At 39.4% G+C, this 18944-nt stretch overlaps 1 protein-coding gene across 2 annotated transcripts in view; it reads right to left on the bottom strand.

The window, feature by feature from the left end:
* The window catches only part of MOSPD2 (motile sperm domain containing 2), a 61953-nt gene that overhangs the window by 6801 nt on the left and 36208 nt on the right, over positions 1 to 18944 (bottom strand). For both annotated transcript variants that reach the window (XM_037900735.2, XM_037900741.2), the window contains exons 10-12: positions 8919 to 9031; positions 7349 to 7445; positions 6100 to 6196 (exon numbers count right to left, since the gene is read on the bottom strand). In XM_037900735.2, coding sequence (XP_037756663.1) covers positions 6100 to 6196; positions 7349 to 7445; positions 8919 to 9031 — 307 coding nt within the window. The remainder of the gene's footprint in view (positions 1 to 6099; positions 6197 to 7348; positions 7446 to 8918; positions 9032 to 18944) is intronic.

Raw genomic sequence — 18944 nt, 5'->3', positions numbered from 1 at the left:
GTTGCAGCTCGACAGATGTCTTGCCAGAACAGATCCGCCAGTGAGGCTGAGGGGGCAACCTGTGCCCGTGTAGAAGGAACCATGACTCTGCCTGGCGGTGTTAGCTGGAGCGTTTGTAGCATTTGAGGATGCGCTCCAAGACCCATTTGGAGATGGGCTGGGATGAGAGGGCTTGTCCCTTTGACCTTTTGGCAATGGCCACCAGTAGTTTAAGTGATTTTTGAAATGGTCCAGTCCTGTGGAGGAAGGACACTAGTGTGCATCGGACATCGAGAGAGTGCAGGGCCCTGTCAGTGGGGAGGCGTGTGGCTTCGGGCAGAATACTGGGAAGTGGATGGACTGATGGAGTTGGAACTCAGATACCACTTTTGGAAGGAATTTGGGGAGGAGCTGTAAGGACATCCTGTCCTTGTGGAATATTGCGGGGGGTGGGGGGGGAGGGAGGGGGTCTGCTATCATGCCTGCAAGCTCACTGACTTGTCTGGTCAGGGTTATGGCTACCAACAATGCCACTCTCATTGAGAAGTGGGAGAAAGAGTATGTGGCCATTGGTTCAAAGGGTGGTCTCGTGAGGGCGAAGAGAACAAGATTAAGCTCCTATGATGGTGTGAGCTTCAGCACTAGTGGAAAGGTGCTTAATAATCCTTTCATAAAGTGGACAGTGATACGGTGCATAAACCCAGAGGAATGGGTGATGTTGCACGTACCGGTGAGTGTTCGAGATGTTTGGGTGCCCAGGTGACCGTCCGTACCATTGGGTCCCGTTGGTGCCTGGCCTTACCCTGCCTCTGCAGTATCTTGGGTGCCGGTCCAGCTGGATCTACATGTGACATCTCTGCCGACTTGGCTCGAGGAGGAAACGCTGAGCTTGAGAGCAATTCTTTGCAGAGACCTGGCTTTTGTGCCTGTGAGAGTTTTTTGCTCTCGTATCAGGACTTGTCCTTAGCCTATGGTACCGCCAGCTCTGAGGCAAGCACTGTGCTTCGAGGGGGCACTCACTGCTGGTGGTAGCCGCTATACGGGGGTGGGGGTGGGTCTCCTGGGCCAGGATCCGAGTGAGCCTGGGGACGCATGGCCTCCTCCATAAGATATTTGCGGAGGCGGAGTTCATGGGCTTCCCTGGTCCTGGGAGGGAAGGACTTACAGAGGGTTCAGCGTGCCACGGTGTGTGCCTCATCCAGGCAGTAGAGGCACCGCTGTTGCTTGACACTCACACAGATAAAGTGTGGGTAGAAGACACAGTTTTTAAAGATCCTGGGCATAGTCCCTGAGGTGGGGTGGAGGGGGATGCGGTTCCCAAACAGGGAAGAGAACTACTATATTAACTACACTACATCAGAACATAAGACTGGCCATACTGGGTCACATCAAAGGTCCATCTAGCCCAGTATCCTGTCTTCTGATGCCCAATGCCAGGTGCCCCAGAGGGAATCAACAGATCAGGTAATCATCAAGTGATCCAACCCCTGTCGCCCACTCCCAGCTTCTGGCAAACAGCGGCTAGGGACACCATCCCTGCCCATCCCAGCTAATAGCCATTGATGGACCTATCCTCCATGAATTTATCTAGGTTTTTTTTTTTAACCCTGTTATAGTCTTGGCCCTCACAACATCCTCTGGCAAAGAGTTCCATGGGCTGACTGTAAGTTGTGTAAAAAAAATACTTCCTTTTGTTTGTTTTAAATCTGCTGCCTATTAATTTCATTTGGTGACCCCTAGTTCTTGTGTTATGAGCAGGAGTAAATAACACTTCCTTATTTACTTTCTCCACACCAGTCATGATTTTACAGACTTCTATCATATCCCTCCTTAGTCATCTCTTTTCCAAGCTGAAAATTCCCAGTCTTATTAATGTCTCCTCATATGGAAGTCATTCCACACCCCTAATAATTTTTTTTGCCCTTTTCTGAACCTTTTCTAATTCCAGTATATCTTTTTTGAGATGGGGTGACCACATCTGCACACAGTATTCAAGGTGTGGGCATACCATGGATTTATAGAGAGGCAATATGATCTTTTCTGTATTATTAACAATCCCTTTCTTAATGATTCCCAACATCCTGTTCGCTTTTTTGACTGCGACTGCACACTGAGTGGATGTTTTCAGAGAACTATCCACAATGACTCCAAGATCTCTTTCTTGAGTGGTAACAGCTAACTTAGACCCCATCATTTTATATGTATACTTGGGATTATGCTTTCCAATGTGCATTACTTTGCATTTATCAACACTGAATTTCATCTGCCATTTTGTTGCCCAGTCACCCAGGTTTGTGAGACCTTTTTGTAGCTCTTCGCAGTCTCCTTGGGACTTAACTATCTTGAGTAGTTTTGTATCATCTGCAAATTTTGCCACCTCATTGTTTACCCCTTTTTCCAGATCATTTATGAATATGTTGAACAGTACAGATCCCTGGGGGGACACCACTATTTACCACTCTCCATTCTGAAAACTGACCATTTATTCCTACCCTTTTTTCCTATCTTTTAACCAGTTACCAATCCATGAGAGGACCTTCCCTCTTATCCCATGACAGCTTATTTTGTTTAAGAGCCTTTGGTGAGGGACCTTGTCCAAGGCTTTCTAAAAATCTAAGTACACTATATTCACTGGATCCCCCTTGTCCACATGCTTGCTGAACCCCTTAAAGAATTCTAGTAGATTGTTGAGGGATGATTTTCCTTTACAAAAAACATGTTGACTCTTCCCTAACAAATCATGTTCATCTATATGTTTGACAGTTTTTTTCTTTACTATAGTGTCAACCAATTTGCCCGGTACTGAAGTCAGGCTTATCAGCTTGTAATTGCTGGGATCACCTCTGGAACCCTTTTTAAAAATTGGCATCACAGTAGCTAACCTCCAGTCATTTGGTACAGAAGCTGATTTACATGATAGGTTACATACTACACTTAGTAGTTCTGCAATTTCATATTTGAGTTCCTTCAGAACTCTTGGGTGAATACCATCTGGTCCTGGTGACTTACTGTTTAGTTTATCAATTTGTGCCAAAACCTCCTCTAATGACACCTCAATCTGAGACAGTTCCTCAAATTTTTCCACCTAAAAGAATGTCTCAGGTTTGGGAATCTACCTCACATCCTCAGCCGTGAAGACCAATGCAAAGAACGTATTTAGTTTCTCAGCGATGGCCTTATCGTCCTTGAGTGCTCCTTTAATATCTTGATCGTTCAGTGGCCCCACTAATTGTTTAGCAGGCTTCCTGCTTCTGATGTACTTAAAAAAAATTTTTTGCTATCACTTTTTGAGTCTTTAGGTAGCTGTTCTTCAAATTCTTTTTTGGCCTTCCTAATTATATTTTTACACTTCATTTGCTAGAGTTTATGCTCCTTTCTATTTTCCTCACTAAGATTTAACTTCTACTTTTTAAAGGCTGCCTTTTTGCCTCTGATTGCTTCTTCTACTTTGTTGTTTAGGCACTTTTTTGGTTCTCTTACTATGTTTTTTAATTTGGGGGTACACATTTAAGTTGAGCCTCTATAATGATGTCTTTAAAAAGTTTCCATGTAACTTGCAGGGATTTCACTTTTGGCACTGTACCTTTTAATTTTTGTGTAGTCCCCCTTTCTAAAATTAAATGCTACAGTGTTGGGCTGCTGTGGTATTTTCCCCGCCACAGGGATGTTAAATTTAATTATATTACGGGCACTATTACCAAACGGTCCAGCTCTCGGACCAGATCCTGTGTGCCACTTAGGACTAAATCAAGAATTGCCTTGCCTCTTGTGGGTTCCAGGACTAGCTGCTCCAAGAAGCAGTTATTTAAGGTGTGAAAAAAATTTTATTTTTGCATCCCATCTTGAGGTGACATGTACCCAGACGATATGGGGATAGTTGAAATTCCCCATTATTACTGAGTTTTTTTTTAATTTTTATAGCCTTTCTAATCTCCCTGAGCATTTCACAGTCACTATTACCATCCTGGTCAGGTGGTCAGTAATAGGCCCCTACTGCTATATTCTTATTATTAGAGCATGGAATTGCTATCCATAGAGATTCTATGGTACAGTTTGATTCATTTAAGATTTTTACTTCATTTGATTCTTTCACATATAGTACCACTCCCCTACCAGCCTGACCCGTTCTGTCCTTCTGCTATATTTTGTACCCTGGTATTACTGTGTCCCATTAATTATCCTCATTCCACCAAGTTACTGTCATGCCTATTATATCAGTATCCTCATTTAATATAAGGCACTCTAGTTCACCCATCTTATTATTTAGACTTCTAGCATTTGTACAAAAGCACTTTAAAAACTTGACACTTTTTAGCTGCCTGACATTACATGATGTAATTGAATGGGACTCTTTTTCATATGACTGTTTCTCATCAGATCCTATCCATATTTTATCATCTTCAATTCTCTCCTCCTCACTAGGACATAGAGAATCTCCATTAATAGATCCTCCCCTAAGGGATGTCTCCTGAGTAGCCCTACCTAGGGTTAAGGGTTGATGGGTGGTAAAGGGCTTGGGGATCAAAGCCTCATTAAGAAGCTGTCAGCCTTGCCTAGTACTATAAGTTAAATTATCTACTTATACTAACAAAATTATTTACATACTATATACAAAGTAAAATCACTCTCTTAGCAGCATGAAGGAACAGGGCTTCCGACTGAGGCCATGCAGCGGTAAGAGGGAACTGGAGTGGTATCGACCCACACTACCTCTTATACCCTCACCTGGGAGCCATGAGGAGACTCACTATGCACTTGTAGGTCAACGGACACGCTAAGAAACACTTCCAGACTCGGGAGCATGGCATGAATGTGCATCCACATGTGGAATACACACAGGGACTATCACGTGAAGAAGATAGGTATACTGCAACTACAATAGGTATCAAAAACTTGTGAAGTCACACAGGAATAAAAGAGAAACCATATTAAACCGTAGGAATTAAAATTTTCCAAATGGAGACTATTTAGCTAAACTGCAACATGAAAACCTATGCTAATGAACAATTCAAAACATATTTGTTGCTGTTGTTTCACAAAATGGACTTGCTGAATTTGGTAAGGTTTGTAAAAAAGCGGCTGGATAGCAATAGAAGCAGAAGACAACAAACTAACAACACTTTTAGTGGATTTATGGTATAATTTGACATAATTACCCTTAGCAAAATTATTTCACCATGTGGACCCTTTGAGATTAAAAAGAAAATTAAACATAATGATGCATTTTTAATTAGGAATGTTTTAAATGAGAACTCATTTGGAGACATATCTGGCAATGTCTTATGGGAAACATAAAGAATGAATTTAGTATTCACTCATGCTAAACATTCCTCTCTAAAATTTGTTAAAAGATTCCATATTATTTAATTATAAAAGAGCTAACAACGCAGAAAGATGCAACTGCTCTTTGTAGAAATGTATTCCCAAAGCTACTTACAGTTTACTTCCATAACACAAAATTTGAATTTTTTCTTTTCCATCAAATATCAGTAAGCAGTACAATTTCAGTATAATTACAAATCACATGGATGAAATATTAACATTGTTATCTGTACTGAATGAAATAAATTGTGTGTGTTTGTTCAACTTCTCCAGAAGCCAACCTCATTTTCATTGTTTCACACTCAAAAACCTGGCACTTTGGTAAAAAGACAGAACTACTGTTAATCGCATTAGTGATTAACAGAACACTTCTCTACTGGATGAAGAAAATAATTCAAACCAAATCTCCTCAATATACATCTCTAAATATGATGCTTATTTTAAATCCTTCACTAGGGACTACTGCAACAGATTAAAACAGCCTTCAGCCATTCTTGCAGATAACCTGACTTGGGCCCACCCAATTTTAGTAGCAAAAAACTTGGATAATGAAGCAGTGTCAACTGTGATACTACAGCAATACCAAGGGGAAAGAAATGCAGTTTGGGTGTCTTGTTATGTTAAGTAAATCTCCATGGCTAGCCCACTGCTCTTCTAGCAGCTCCCAAAGCTCACGGTGCCAGGAGGTGTGGCCCACAACGAAGTATAGACAGAGGCCAACTGAAAGAAGAGCTGTTAATTATGCATGTACCGCCTGTAGACTTGTTTGAAAATTGTGTCCTATGAGTTTTTACTTACCACCATGGAGGGATACTACTATGTCTACTGATGTACCAGGTTCACAGCTACTATTACTTGGTTTAACTCTATACTTGTCAGGAGCAGTTGTTCTCACCTAAAAATAAAAACAAGCAAGTATATGTCAGAGTTTAAACACATTCTGCCTACCAGCTCTGTTACTGCTAATTTACAAAAAAGAAGCGACGAGACAGAGTTTGGTGTTCCTGAAATGTTAACAGCCCTCTATTCTTGCCAAAAGATGGAGTAACGAAGACAACAGATTTAAAAAACAAACACACACCCAACACCCTTTTCCTTTTTGGGAGTAGTCTTAGAAGCTAATGTTTCCAATTTCTTCCTCTATCAGTTTTGTCCTTCCCTATTTGGTAAAGACTGATTTCTTCTCTCTCGTTTTACATAAAACTAAAACTAAAACAACAAAAATACTGAACGTAATACTTGTGAAAGTTGCTAGTTTGACAACTTGAATCCTGAATCATGTATATATGCAGACAACATATACGAAGTGGTGGTAAACCAAGTCTATGCATACTTAAATTCATTTAATTTCCTGCATTCCTAAAAATATGGCTACTGAGTTGAACATGAAACAGACTGCACTTATTCCTCTGAAGGTGATCTACTGAGGAATGGATTTTTCAGCAGCTTCGACAGAGTTGATCACAAAGTGCTGATGACTTGTTCATGGAATAAACAATAAAAAGTGATCATGTACATAGTGGTTCCCCCTTCATTCTTTTTAGGGAGGATCCAGAAAACCATGAGGCAAAATTTTTAATCGTTCCTAAATCCTCTTTCATATGGGGTTCTTTTATGGATTTATGCTGTTGACCATCGTGTTTGGTGTTGGTTTCATATGTGACAAATGCAGGAAAAGGTTTGTTTTAATTTCTATAATCTGCTCCCAGACATAACACTGGATGAAACATAAAATATTAGATGACCTACAAAACGTTCTATAAAATAGTCCGTTTTTTCCTCCAAATACTAAAATGGAAAAGAAAGAGACCATGTGGGGGGGTTGGAGGGGAAGAGAGAAGAAGATCTAGCAATGCCTGGACACCCAAATATGTGTAAGTATACCACCCTTTCATTATTTTTACTGTTAATTATCTCATTTGACCTTTATTCCATGAAAGATTTGGGACTTTACACAAAATCTGCCACAACAAATTTATATTTCTGAACAAATGAAAAGCATGTGGACAGCAAAACAAAACAACGTCTGGACACAAATAATATTTACCTTAAAGGCCACTACATTTTTAGTCACGTTTGTCAGAACAATCAAGCATTTTTTTTCTCCAATTTCTTTGGATCCAAAAAATAGTTCTTCTGCTGGACTAATTGACAATAAAAGAAGAATAATGTTTATACAAATTTTCATTGAGCAAAATCCACTATTTTTAAACACAAATAATATCTCTCAATCATTTACCGTAACACAAATCTGAGTTTATTTATAGCAACAGAAAAAAAAAAAAAAGTGCTTTCTATCCACCAGTTACAGTCACTGTAAATTAAGTTCTCCACAGGCAAGCTGCCACAATATTCTGCAGCATATTTAAATTTGCTAGAATCCAAAGCTGGTAACAGTAAAAGGTGTACGTGCTTTCTGTGTGCACGCGTGCACTAGGAACTAAAGGTTTGTCTCTCCCCCTCCCCTAAGATTAGTCACTTAACTCTTGATTTTAGTTTTCATAGAATATCAGGGTTAGAAGGGACCTCAGGAGGTCATCTAGTCCAACCCCCTGCTCAAAGCAGGTCCAATCCCCCACTAAATCATCCCAGCCAGGGCTTTGTCAAGCCTGACCTTAAAAACCCCAAAGGAAGGAGATTCCACCACCTCCCTAGGTAACCCAGTCCAGTGCTTCGCCACCCTCCTAGTGAAAAAGTTTTTCCTAATATCCAACCTAAACCTCCCCCACTGCAACTTGCGACCACTACTCCTTGTTCTGTCATCTGCTACCACTGAGAACAGTCTAGATCTATCCTCTTTGGAACCCCCTTTCAGGTAGTTGAAAGCAGCTATCAAATCCCCCCTCATTCTTCTTCTCTGTAGACTAAATAATTCCAGTTCCCTAAGCTTCTCCTCATAAGTCATGTGCTCCAGTCCCCTAATCATTTTTGTTGCCCTCCGCTGGACAATTTCCAATTTTTCCACATCCTTCTTATAGTTTGGGGCCCAAAACTGGACACACTACTCCAGATGAGGCCTCACCAGTGCTGAATAGAGGGGAACGATCACATCCCTCGATCTACTGGCAATCCTTCTACTTATACAGCCCAAAATGCCATTAGCCTTCTTGGCAACAAGGGCACACTGTTGACTCATATCCAGTTTCTCGTCCACTGTAACTTCTAGGTCCTTTTCTGCAGAACTGCTGCCTAGCCACTCGGTCCCTAGTCTGTAGCAGTGCATGGGATTCTTCCTTCCCAAGTGCAGGACTCTGCACTTGTCCTTGGTGAACCTCATCAGATTTCTTTTGGCCCAATCCCCTAATTTGTCTAGGTCCCTCTGTATCCTATCCCTACCCTCCAGCGTATCTACAAACTTGCTGAGGGTGCAATCCATGCCATCCTCCATATCATTAATGAAGATATTGAACAAAACTGGTCCCAGGATCGACCCTTGGGGCACTCTGCTTGATACTGGCTGCCACTAGACATGGAGTCATTGATCACTACCTGTTGAGCCTGACGATCTAGCCAGCTTTCTATCCACCTTATAGTCCATTCATCCAGCCCCATACTTCTTGTGGCTTTAAACTGATCAAATTAATTTTAAGTGAACAATTATTATTGCACACTATTACCTTATATGTAATAATGGTCCTTTAAAAACAGTTAATGCTTTCTTTGCATTTTTTGTTTTGGAATCTGTTTTGTCATTCTCTTCTGGTTTGGAAATTTGTTCTACAGAACACACCTGAGTAAAAATAAATCAGAATTATAAAGGAATAAAAAACATATGAGTCATACACATTACAATCATGTAGATATTTCTGCAGCAAATGTAATGGCAAGATGCTCATTCCACCAAATTTACAAGTTATAGACCCTGTTAATCTTTGAGTTCCTTGTAATTTCAATGAATGAACAATGTATGATGGCTTTGAAACACACGCACACAATCAGGCTTCTAACAAATTATATATTTTTAGATATACACACACATATTATACATATGTATGTATGTATGTATGTATGTATGTGCGCGCGCACACACACACACACACACGTTAAAAGCCTGATGCCTCATAGCTTGGAGATTTCTTTAAAACTCTGGACATAGAGCTACCCTAAGTTGCTCTAATTTACAAACCACTGGCCTCATCCCTCTAATGCAGAGCAAAACATTCAAACAAATATCCCAATATAACAATGATTAAATATGATGTAGGATAAATAAAATAAACTATGATATTGTATTTAATTACACTTCATGGACTTTGCTAAACTCATCTTTGTGCCTTAGTGTTCAAGATATAAAGCAATCATGGGAATTTAAAAAAATGTGATTTGATTAATAAAACTGATGGAAGCCTAATGCTGATCACGTGGAACACTGTAGGCACTGCCCTACAAGTAATATATATGATGCTTCAAAAGGGGTAATTTACCAAAGCTGAGGGAAATTATGAGCCAAACTGATCTGGAGGAAAAGAAAAGTCAGAAGACGACAAACTCTTTATATAAAACAAGATGTTTTTAAAGTATATTAAAAGTGAAAGAAATCCTAGGAACTATGGGGCTGAAAGAGTGTAAGCACCAAGTAATTTTATCTTAAAATTACTAAAAGAAACACAAACCAAATTATCAAAATTGAGACCTGGAAGAAACAAGAATTAAATAGATGGAATTACTACCTAAGTGTTTCTCATGCAATTTGTTCAGAAAAAAAATTCAAAAGATTAACAGCAATTATTAATCATTTCATTAGACTAAACTCAGAGGGTAGTCCCACTATTTACCACCAAGAGTTCTCTTTCAAGCACTAGGGAATGCCATGGAAATCAATAACTAAACTTGATTTTGAAATAAAGAAAAATGTTTAAGAATTACGATGACAAAAAGAAAACAAAACAAACAAAAAAATCAATCAAGAATGAATATGCAAATAAGTTACAACACATAAAAAAGTAAAGTAAATGAGTGATACAAGGTATTCATGCTTGAAAAGCAACTTTCAGTATGACATTCTAAAACGAAAGAAAATCAAAATAAAATTCAATTAACTATGTGAAAGGACTAGTATCACAGAAGCGAGTATAAGATTCAAACACCCATGAGAATCAACACTATTCAAATCGATTACTTCTTAGAACATTAAACATATCAGATCGGTGTGTTTCCCATTGAGAGAGACTAATGGTTAAGAAACAGCAACAATTCAATAAACATACTTAAGAACACAGTACCTGAAAACCAAATGTAAATTTAATTAAAGTAAACTAGGTTACAAAACTATGATTCAACTTAATATCAAGAGTCTCAAACTAAATAAAAAATGATAAAATGGGATAATATACTTGAAAGTACTCCCAACTTAAACAAGGCTAGTTGAACAACTAGTGATTCTTAATTGTGTTTTAAGAAACTACAGTTCTAGGACTAATCATAGAATTTAACGAGGTAAATACAAGGTCATGTTACAATTACAATTACATATTGTTTATATACATATGCCTAGCTGAAGATTACAACAATATGAAAGAAGCTGAGGTTCCAATAACTTCATACATATAATACAATTGTTTCAACAGCACGAAGTGGATACTTTTAGTTCTGGGTTGTGACATTAATAGGCAAATGTTTAATTTGGTGACAGGGGCTAAAACAGTTCATTTAGGAAGAGTAAGGTGAAAGCTGAAATTAGCAAACCAAAATTTGGTAAACTTGAGTTAGGTGCAATGAGGTGCTTTTGTCATTCAGTTTATTTGCATGAGGGATTCTCTATATGAAGGTATGTTTGGTCACAGACAAAACACACAAAAAAGTGTAAGCACAGACAAAATATGATAATTTGGGAATCACCCCAATGTTTGGATTCTGTTTGATATTATGGATTATGAAATGTTATTAAAAATTACTACACCATGAATGCGTCACTTTATGAGGATCCACCATTACTGACAGAACATGCACCAGGTGCACTACTGAGGACAAAAGGAAGGTATTTAAGGCTAATGATGGGGCAAAAGGTAATGCATAAGAGAAACTGCATCTCAAGGGAAAAGCTACTTCGTCCTCCATTTTAGGGGAGGGTTGTGGTAGTGGTGGTGTTTTTTTAAACAGTGGGAAACTACCAGGAGACAGAACAAAGAGGGCAGCTGAGTAGGAGGGGTTTAAATAAGAAAACACAAAAGAAGAGAAGTCAGATTGCAAGAGGAAGCACTGGGTAGGAGGAGACAGCAAAGTCACAGAAAACGGGGAAGGACTCTCTGAGGGAGAAGCCACCCAACATATGACCGCCTGCATGAAGCGGTGAAACTATCTGCTTTACTGGACAGAGACAGCCCCAAGGAACTCTGACACAAGCCCAAAGAATGCTCTGGAATGGTGAGGAAATTGAGGAAGGGAAAGACACGTACAGTGTTTCTTTTTGTAGACCTGTACTCTTGTCCTTTATATGATTAAGAGCAGTTGCGTTAGGTGATGGGTGTGACTACAAGCTGGGGTGTGACTCACAGCGCACGTCCACAGACTTATGCTAGATCTCATTAAGCTAGCGTGAGTACAAATAGTAGTGTAGCCACAATAGCATGGACAGTGACAGCAGCAAAACAGCTTAGCCATGCCAAGTATGTAGCCGCTGGCTTCCAGTGGGTTTTCACTCAGCCCAGCTAAGCTGTACCTCCACCGCCCACGCTACCGTGGCTATGCTACTATCTATACTCATGATAGTTCATGAGCACTAGTGTGAGTATGCATGCACAAGCTGAGAACCACAGCCCTAGCTTGTAGTGTAGATGTAGCCTTAGGTACTAGGCAAAGTGCCAGTGTGTGCTGAATGCTTTACAACTACTGTGTTGCCTCTTAAAAGAGTTAAACTAAACCAGAAGCTTCACACCTTTGGGGTGGAGTTTTGGGAGAGGGTGTACTTAAATATGGGAGAGTCTGAAGGGTCAGTGACTTACCCAGGGGATGTAGGCAGCTGGGCAGTGGGTTCCAGCACTCAGAAGGGGGTGCCAGATGGAAGGTCCGTGCTCTGAGAGGGTGCCTAGGGACCCCAAGATTGGGGCAGTGGCTGGACTCCATTCAGGCTCTAGAAGATTAAACACCAGGGAATCCAGGGACAGAGAGGCTTAAACTCCCTTCACAGTAGTCTGGTGGGTGGCCAGCAAGGGGGGTGCCTGACCGGATCTATGGCAGAATGGTGGCAGTGCTTGGGATTAGTGTAGTAGTAGAAGCAGCTTTTAAAAACACTTTTGCAAGGGACTTCACTTCTGCTGTTAGTCTGAAAGCCAGGAGCAGATCTTTTAATTGCCTTGGGTAAAAATAGCTACCAAATATGAATTAGGAACAGCTCAGGAAAGAGCAGATTCTGAGCCTGTGTGCACAGTGAAGTCTGGCTTCTGCTGATCAGAAAAATTGGGAGTTGGTGGCCACATTGCACACATATATCATGGGATGGATGGGGCACCTGCTCCAAACCAGGGGCAAGACTAGATCCCATTTTTTCCCCCTACAGGGCAGGCGGGTGACCAAAGAGATTGTGCCATGGACAGTTCCCAAGATGGTCGATAAGACGTAATGGTGATGACGAGAAGCCCAGAGCTGTGGAGGCTGGAGTGAAGACCGCTTGTGAAGGAGAGACAGATGGCGCTGATGGCACTGCTTCACTCCTGTGCCTGGAGGCAGGATGGGACACTCACTCCAAACCAGGGTCCCTTCTCCTACAGTGCATGCAGGTGACCAAGCATATGGTGCCACAGATGCTCCAGCAGACATAGTGGCAATGGGGATAGGTCCAGAGCTATAGAGGCTGGAGTGGAAAAGGCTGCTTGTGAAGGAGAGAGAGATGGTGCTGTAGACCTGGCAACAGAGCAAGCACACAGAGCAAGAGGGACAGAAGCTTGTTGACCAGGACAAATGCCACCAGTTCAAAATAGGAGAAGAGGGTCAAGTCACATTCATGGGACCTAGGAGGAGGAACATGAGGGCATACCTAAACAGGTGTTAGCAGGCAAATATATGTGGGTATGGCGAACCCCTGTTGATCCCTTTCCTGGCATAATGAGGGAGAAGATTTACATGATGTAGATAGGAACTGACCTGTAAAGTTCTCATATAAATGGTGTGACCAGTGGAATTGTTTAATAAATGTATGAAGTTTGAATTAATAGTAACAGTAGACACTGTCTAAAAATGGGGCCTCAGAACATACCTAGAATACTTGAGTACCCCTACTCTGGTTTATTTACTTATTTTTTAAAACAAGGGAGAAATATGACAATTTGTCTGTAGAACCTATCAATTCATCATGTCAACCAGGAGTTTTTATAAAATGTTCCTCTTTAAAACTGCTCTACCACAAATGCCTCTCTGTATGTGGCTCCACCATTGCTGGTAGGACATGCACCAGTAACACTGCAGCCTGAGGACAAAAGGAAAGCACTTCAGGTGCAAAACATTATGCGAAAAAGAGTAATTACATTCCAAAAAGAAAGCAGCCAGGTGACCAAGAAGGGTTTAAATAAGGAAACACACAACCAAGGAAGCCAGATAGGAAGAGGAAGCGGAAGCACTGGATGGGAGAAAACAAAGTTACAGATGATGAAGAAGGAGACTCCCCCACAACACCTACGAGCCTGCATGAGGCAGGGAAACCCGCTCTCTTTCCTGGAAAGAGTTGGCCCCAAAGACTTCACAGGTACTCTGACCCCATCCAAAGAAGGCTCTGGAGTGGTGAGGAAACTGAGCAGGGAAAGTTGTGTACAGTCTATTGTTTTGCAGATCTGTACTCTCGTGTGCTTTATATAATTAAGCAAAAGAGCAGTTGTGTTAGACTCTGGGCAAACTGTCAGTGTGTGTTGAATGCTTTACAACTACCATGTTGCTTCCAGAGAGAAATTGTAAGTCAGAAGCTTCAGACCTCTAGGGTGGAGTTCTTGGAGAAGGTGTGTTTACGTATGGGACTGTCTGATGGTTCAGTCCAGTAGGCAGCCAGCAAGGAGGCACTTGATGAGATTTGTGACTCAAAGTTGATATGCAGAAAAGTAAAGTAATAACACCACAATGCTCTTTGTATTTGAAATAAACAAAGGTAAACCAGTAATAAAGTTACCACACAAAAATGGAAATGAGGTGAGTATGGAGCATGAAGTATTCACACATGCTATTAACTCTTTAGTGAGAAATACACAACATAATCAAGATCAGTATACAAAAGTATTCTAGATGTTATAAACACACTTCTTTTATAAAACACAAATTACGTTTGAAGTGAGGTTAGAAGAGCGCTCTTGTGTACACACACATACACACACTTTAATGGTCATAGAAGGGAGAGATCGGAGGATTTCTTCAACGAGCAAGTAATCATACACATTTGCAGATGCATCACAGCTGCCAGGAGTGAGTGAAAGTCAGATACAGTAGAGAAACAAACAAACAAACAGTGATTTGAGTATATTAATCAGTTTTTAGTGGTGCTTAAATTTAGGGATTAAAATTTTAACTGGACAAAAGTTAACCAAACACGCTCACAAAGATATGACACCGTATAGTTTCAGATTTTAGGCAGCACACAGCAAGACAATTCTGAGTTCAAGATTAATTCTTTAAGCAACAAAATAACTTTAGTAAGCTAGGTGACTATTAGATCAGCCTGAACATATAAAAATGCAATATAATATCTTCCTACAATTATAGTGCTATCTAGATGAAAAACAGACAACTGAATCAAACACTATAGCAATTTAATTACAAGGTGTTAGGTTTAATTCCTGTAACAGTCCAGTTATGGCTCTTCGAGGATTTCAAATGTTAAGGCTATTTCAGTGCTCTTTTCTTTCCTGTTCTGAGTGTAATCTTGCTTGATATCTATTTGGAATCCGGTATTTCAGTAGCATCCGTGGAAGTTAAGTTTATTAATTTGGTATATTTCAATATATAAATCCCATCAGCACAGAGGTCTGGATTTAAAGAAACAAAGGTCTGAACTTCAGAAGAGTTCAGTATTCTAGAAAGGCAATACCTTTGTTCTCCAAGGCCAAATTCTGACTTCCTTCAAAGTATCTTCCTATGGCCTCTCAGAGATAAATATTAATTTTCAAATCATACTCTGCCATCTGTTATCAGAGGAGTATTCTGGTGTGGTGATGATCTTTTCTTGACATATTTGCTCTTTAGGAAAGCTCTCTTTCCCAAAGCTGCTTATAGTTATGACCTTGTACGTTAAGGTCCAAGACCCAAGTTCTTGTTCATAAAGGATTCTGGTTAAAGAAAATCTCTCTCTCTCTCTCGGGAGAGTGGAATCAAACATTGAGCATTTCTCCCGGGAAGCGGGACTGAAGTGAGTGTGTTTGGGACTTTTGGACCTTTGGATGAAGACTCACCCTCGGGATTGCTTAGATAAAAGACAAAACTCCTCAACTGTATTTAGCATCTCTTTTCATACATTAATTCCATTCAGCTGTAATGACGGGCTAGCCCAGCTCTAAAAGGAATTAGTTTATTGACACTACCACCTTCCATCACATCACAAAATTTGGGGATATACCCATCTCGGATTGCAGATAATAAATGTATCAATTAGACATATCAAAGCATCATTGCACGTTTCCTACCCATCCAGTAGGTGGCATCCAAGCTTTAGAAAAGTTAATCTTTCCAAGTGCTACACAGTAGAACCTCAGAGTTACGAACACCAGAGTTACAAACTGCTCAGTCAAGCACACACCTCATTTCGAACCGGAAGTATGCAATCAGACAGCAGCGGACCCCTCCCATCCCCTCCGCCCCCCAAAGCACAAATACAGTACAGAACTGTGTTAAATGTAAACTACTAAAAAAATAAGGGGGGTGGGGGAGAGTCTAAAAAAAGATTTGACACGCTAAGGAAACTGTTTTGTGCTTATTTCATTTAAATTAAGATAGTTAAAAGCAGCATTTTTCTTGTGTGTAGTAAAGTTTAAAAGCTATACTAAGTCAATGTTCAGTTGTAAACTTCTGAAAGAACCACCATAACATTTTGTTCAGAGTTATGAACAACCTCCATTCCCAAGGTGTTGATAACTCTGAGGTTGTACTATAGTTCTTTTCCTGGAGTTTAATTTCTTATTTGGAATTATTAATTAAAAATATAATACTAACAGAATTGCTTGAGAAGTCTTTTAGCTTTATTCTCTGTTGCTAACTCTTCTTGAAACATTTAATCAGATAAAATTTTCCTATATTTTGTTGTAACTTGGTGACTATATTCTTGAAGTTTTCCTTCACTTTCAAGTTTTAAAGATTATTCTTTCTTCTTTCACTTAGCTGTAATTTGGGAAGAGAGTTTATCCCATCTTTCAAGTATAGGAAGTTATTCTCAATTTGATTCTAATTTTAAACAACTTCCAAGTTCATTATAAAACAGCCTGATTTCAAACTATTAAAATATTCTAGCTATTCTAGGCACTGTCCTTGATAACATTAGTAAAATAAACAAGAAATCTATTTCTAAAACTAATAATATTGTCTAATATTAAATTCCCAACTTCTATTCTCAAACTTCGCACAACATTCCAAGTGCTGAAATGTTTATTCACATACTTACAATCACTTATGCTAATAACTTAAGTATAATCCGAAAGGGATAAGAATATTTACTTACAAATATAATGCTTATAACAAACTTAATTCTATACAAGTTGGTTTTATTACAAGAAAGGAATTCAAGTTTATCACCTTGAAACTTAACATAAAGGCAATAGATTTATTTGATTTCAGTAGTTCCTTGTTCTCAGGATAGCTAACACATTTGGGTAGGATTCTAATCTCAAAATCTGAGACTCTTTGGTGGAAAACATTGATGTTAAAAACATGTAAGGAAGTAAAGCAGAAAGTATTTAATTTACAAAGATGGCCCCCACAATGTCTGGTTGGTTCAGATATAAGGAATTTTTCCAAAAATAAATTTGGAAGGTTTGTTTACCTTCAGATATCCTACAGTTTATAGTCTTATCCTTCCTTGGTAGGATCATGTTATTGCTTCTTCATAGCTAATAGGAGCAGTATTTACCTCAGTATGGAGCTTAAATTACAGCCTTTTTGAGAGCTTGTATGCAACTCTGTAGGAGATGGATTAATTTATTTATTTTAGGATTAAACCTAAATGTCTGTTGGGCTACATCTTACTTTCCAATTTGGTTAACATATTAGATCATCATAGATTATCCAAAGGGTCAGTAAAAATTTAAGAAAAAAAAGGGGGAGGGGGAAAGGGAGTAAGGAGGAGTGAATTAACTTTTCTTTAGACAATGGAATGCTGAGGGTGTTAAATGAGGACCACATGTTGTCCTTACTTTCAAAAACAAACATATTGTTGTAAGGAACTGAAAAAAGACTCAGTTACATGAAAAAGGAAGAAGATAATAAACCAAGTCTAACATCCACGATTCATTTGCAGGTAACTGTGGCCTGAAACTCAGGACAGGCCTCTGGTTTGGTTCAATGCATGATTCAAAAATTAGCTATTCCCTTATACCATTATGTTATAACTTCTAAGTAAAAGAATATCAAAATTGCATATTCTGGGGTCAAATTGACCCTTTTGGTATAGGTCCATTACTAGACAGAGATAGTAAAACGGTTAATGATGCACAGAAGACAGACGTGTTCAAAATAAATGTCTGTTGTTTATTTGGAAAGAAACAGGACGATGTACTCCCATCATATAGGGATGATTAAGTAATTTCCAGTGCATTAGTAACTGAAGAGGATGTTGACAATCTACCAAGGATAAACATTTTAAAATCAGCAGGCCTGAATAACTTGCTCTGAAGACTTCTAAAAGAGTTGGCTGAGACGATCTCTGGCCTGTTGATATTAATTTTCTAATAAATTTTGGAATACTGTGGATATTCTGGAAGAGTGGTGAATCTGGTGCCAATATTCAAACAAGGTCAGCAGAATGACCCAGGTAACTATCAGCTGGTTAGATTGACAAATCCTTAGTAAAATAATAGAAAAGCTGATACAATATTGAATTGATAAAGGACATGAATAGGATTAATGCCAGTCAACAGGATTTTATGGAAAACAGGTCCTGGCAAACAAATCAGATTCCATTCTTTGAGATTACAAGCTTGGTTGGTAAAGGTAAGTGCATAGATGTAATATACATAGACTTTTGCAAGACATTTGATTTAGTACCATACAACACTCTAACTAAAAAATGAGCTTTATAAAAGATCAGTAGAGTATACATTAAATGGATTAAAATCTGGCTGTGGAAGTAGTGGTGTGTTTCTAGTAGGGTTCTACAAAGACTAGTGCTAGGTCTGATGCTAATCAACATTTTCACTAATGGTATGGCAGTAAACAGAAAGTCACTGCTGATAAAATATGCAGATGACAAAGATTGGTGGAGTGGTAAATAATAAGGAGAAGGTAGTCAGACAATCAACCAACCTGTCTCAACTGGTAGACTCGACCCATTCGAACAAAATGCATTTTAACACATCTGAATGTAAAGTTACATCTAGGAATAAAGAATGCAGGACATACCTACAGAATGGGGGACTGTGTCCTGGAAAGCAGTGACTCTGCAAAAAAAGGTTTATGGGTCACAGTGGACAAGCAACTAAACGTGAGCTCCCAGTGCGTTGGCAAAATGGGCTAATGTGATCCTT

This window comes from Chelonia mydas, chromosome 1 (genome assembly GCF_015237465.2).
Source record: "Chelonia mydas isolate rCheMyd1 chromosome 1, rCheMyd1.pri.v2, whole genome shotgun sequence".
NCBI lineage: Eukaryota > Metazoa > Chordata > Testudines > Cheloniidae > Chelonia > Chelonia mydas.
This window is presented reverse-complemented; position numbering and strand designations above follow the sequence as displayed.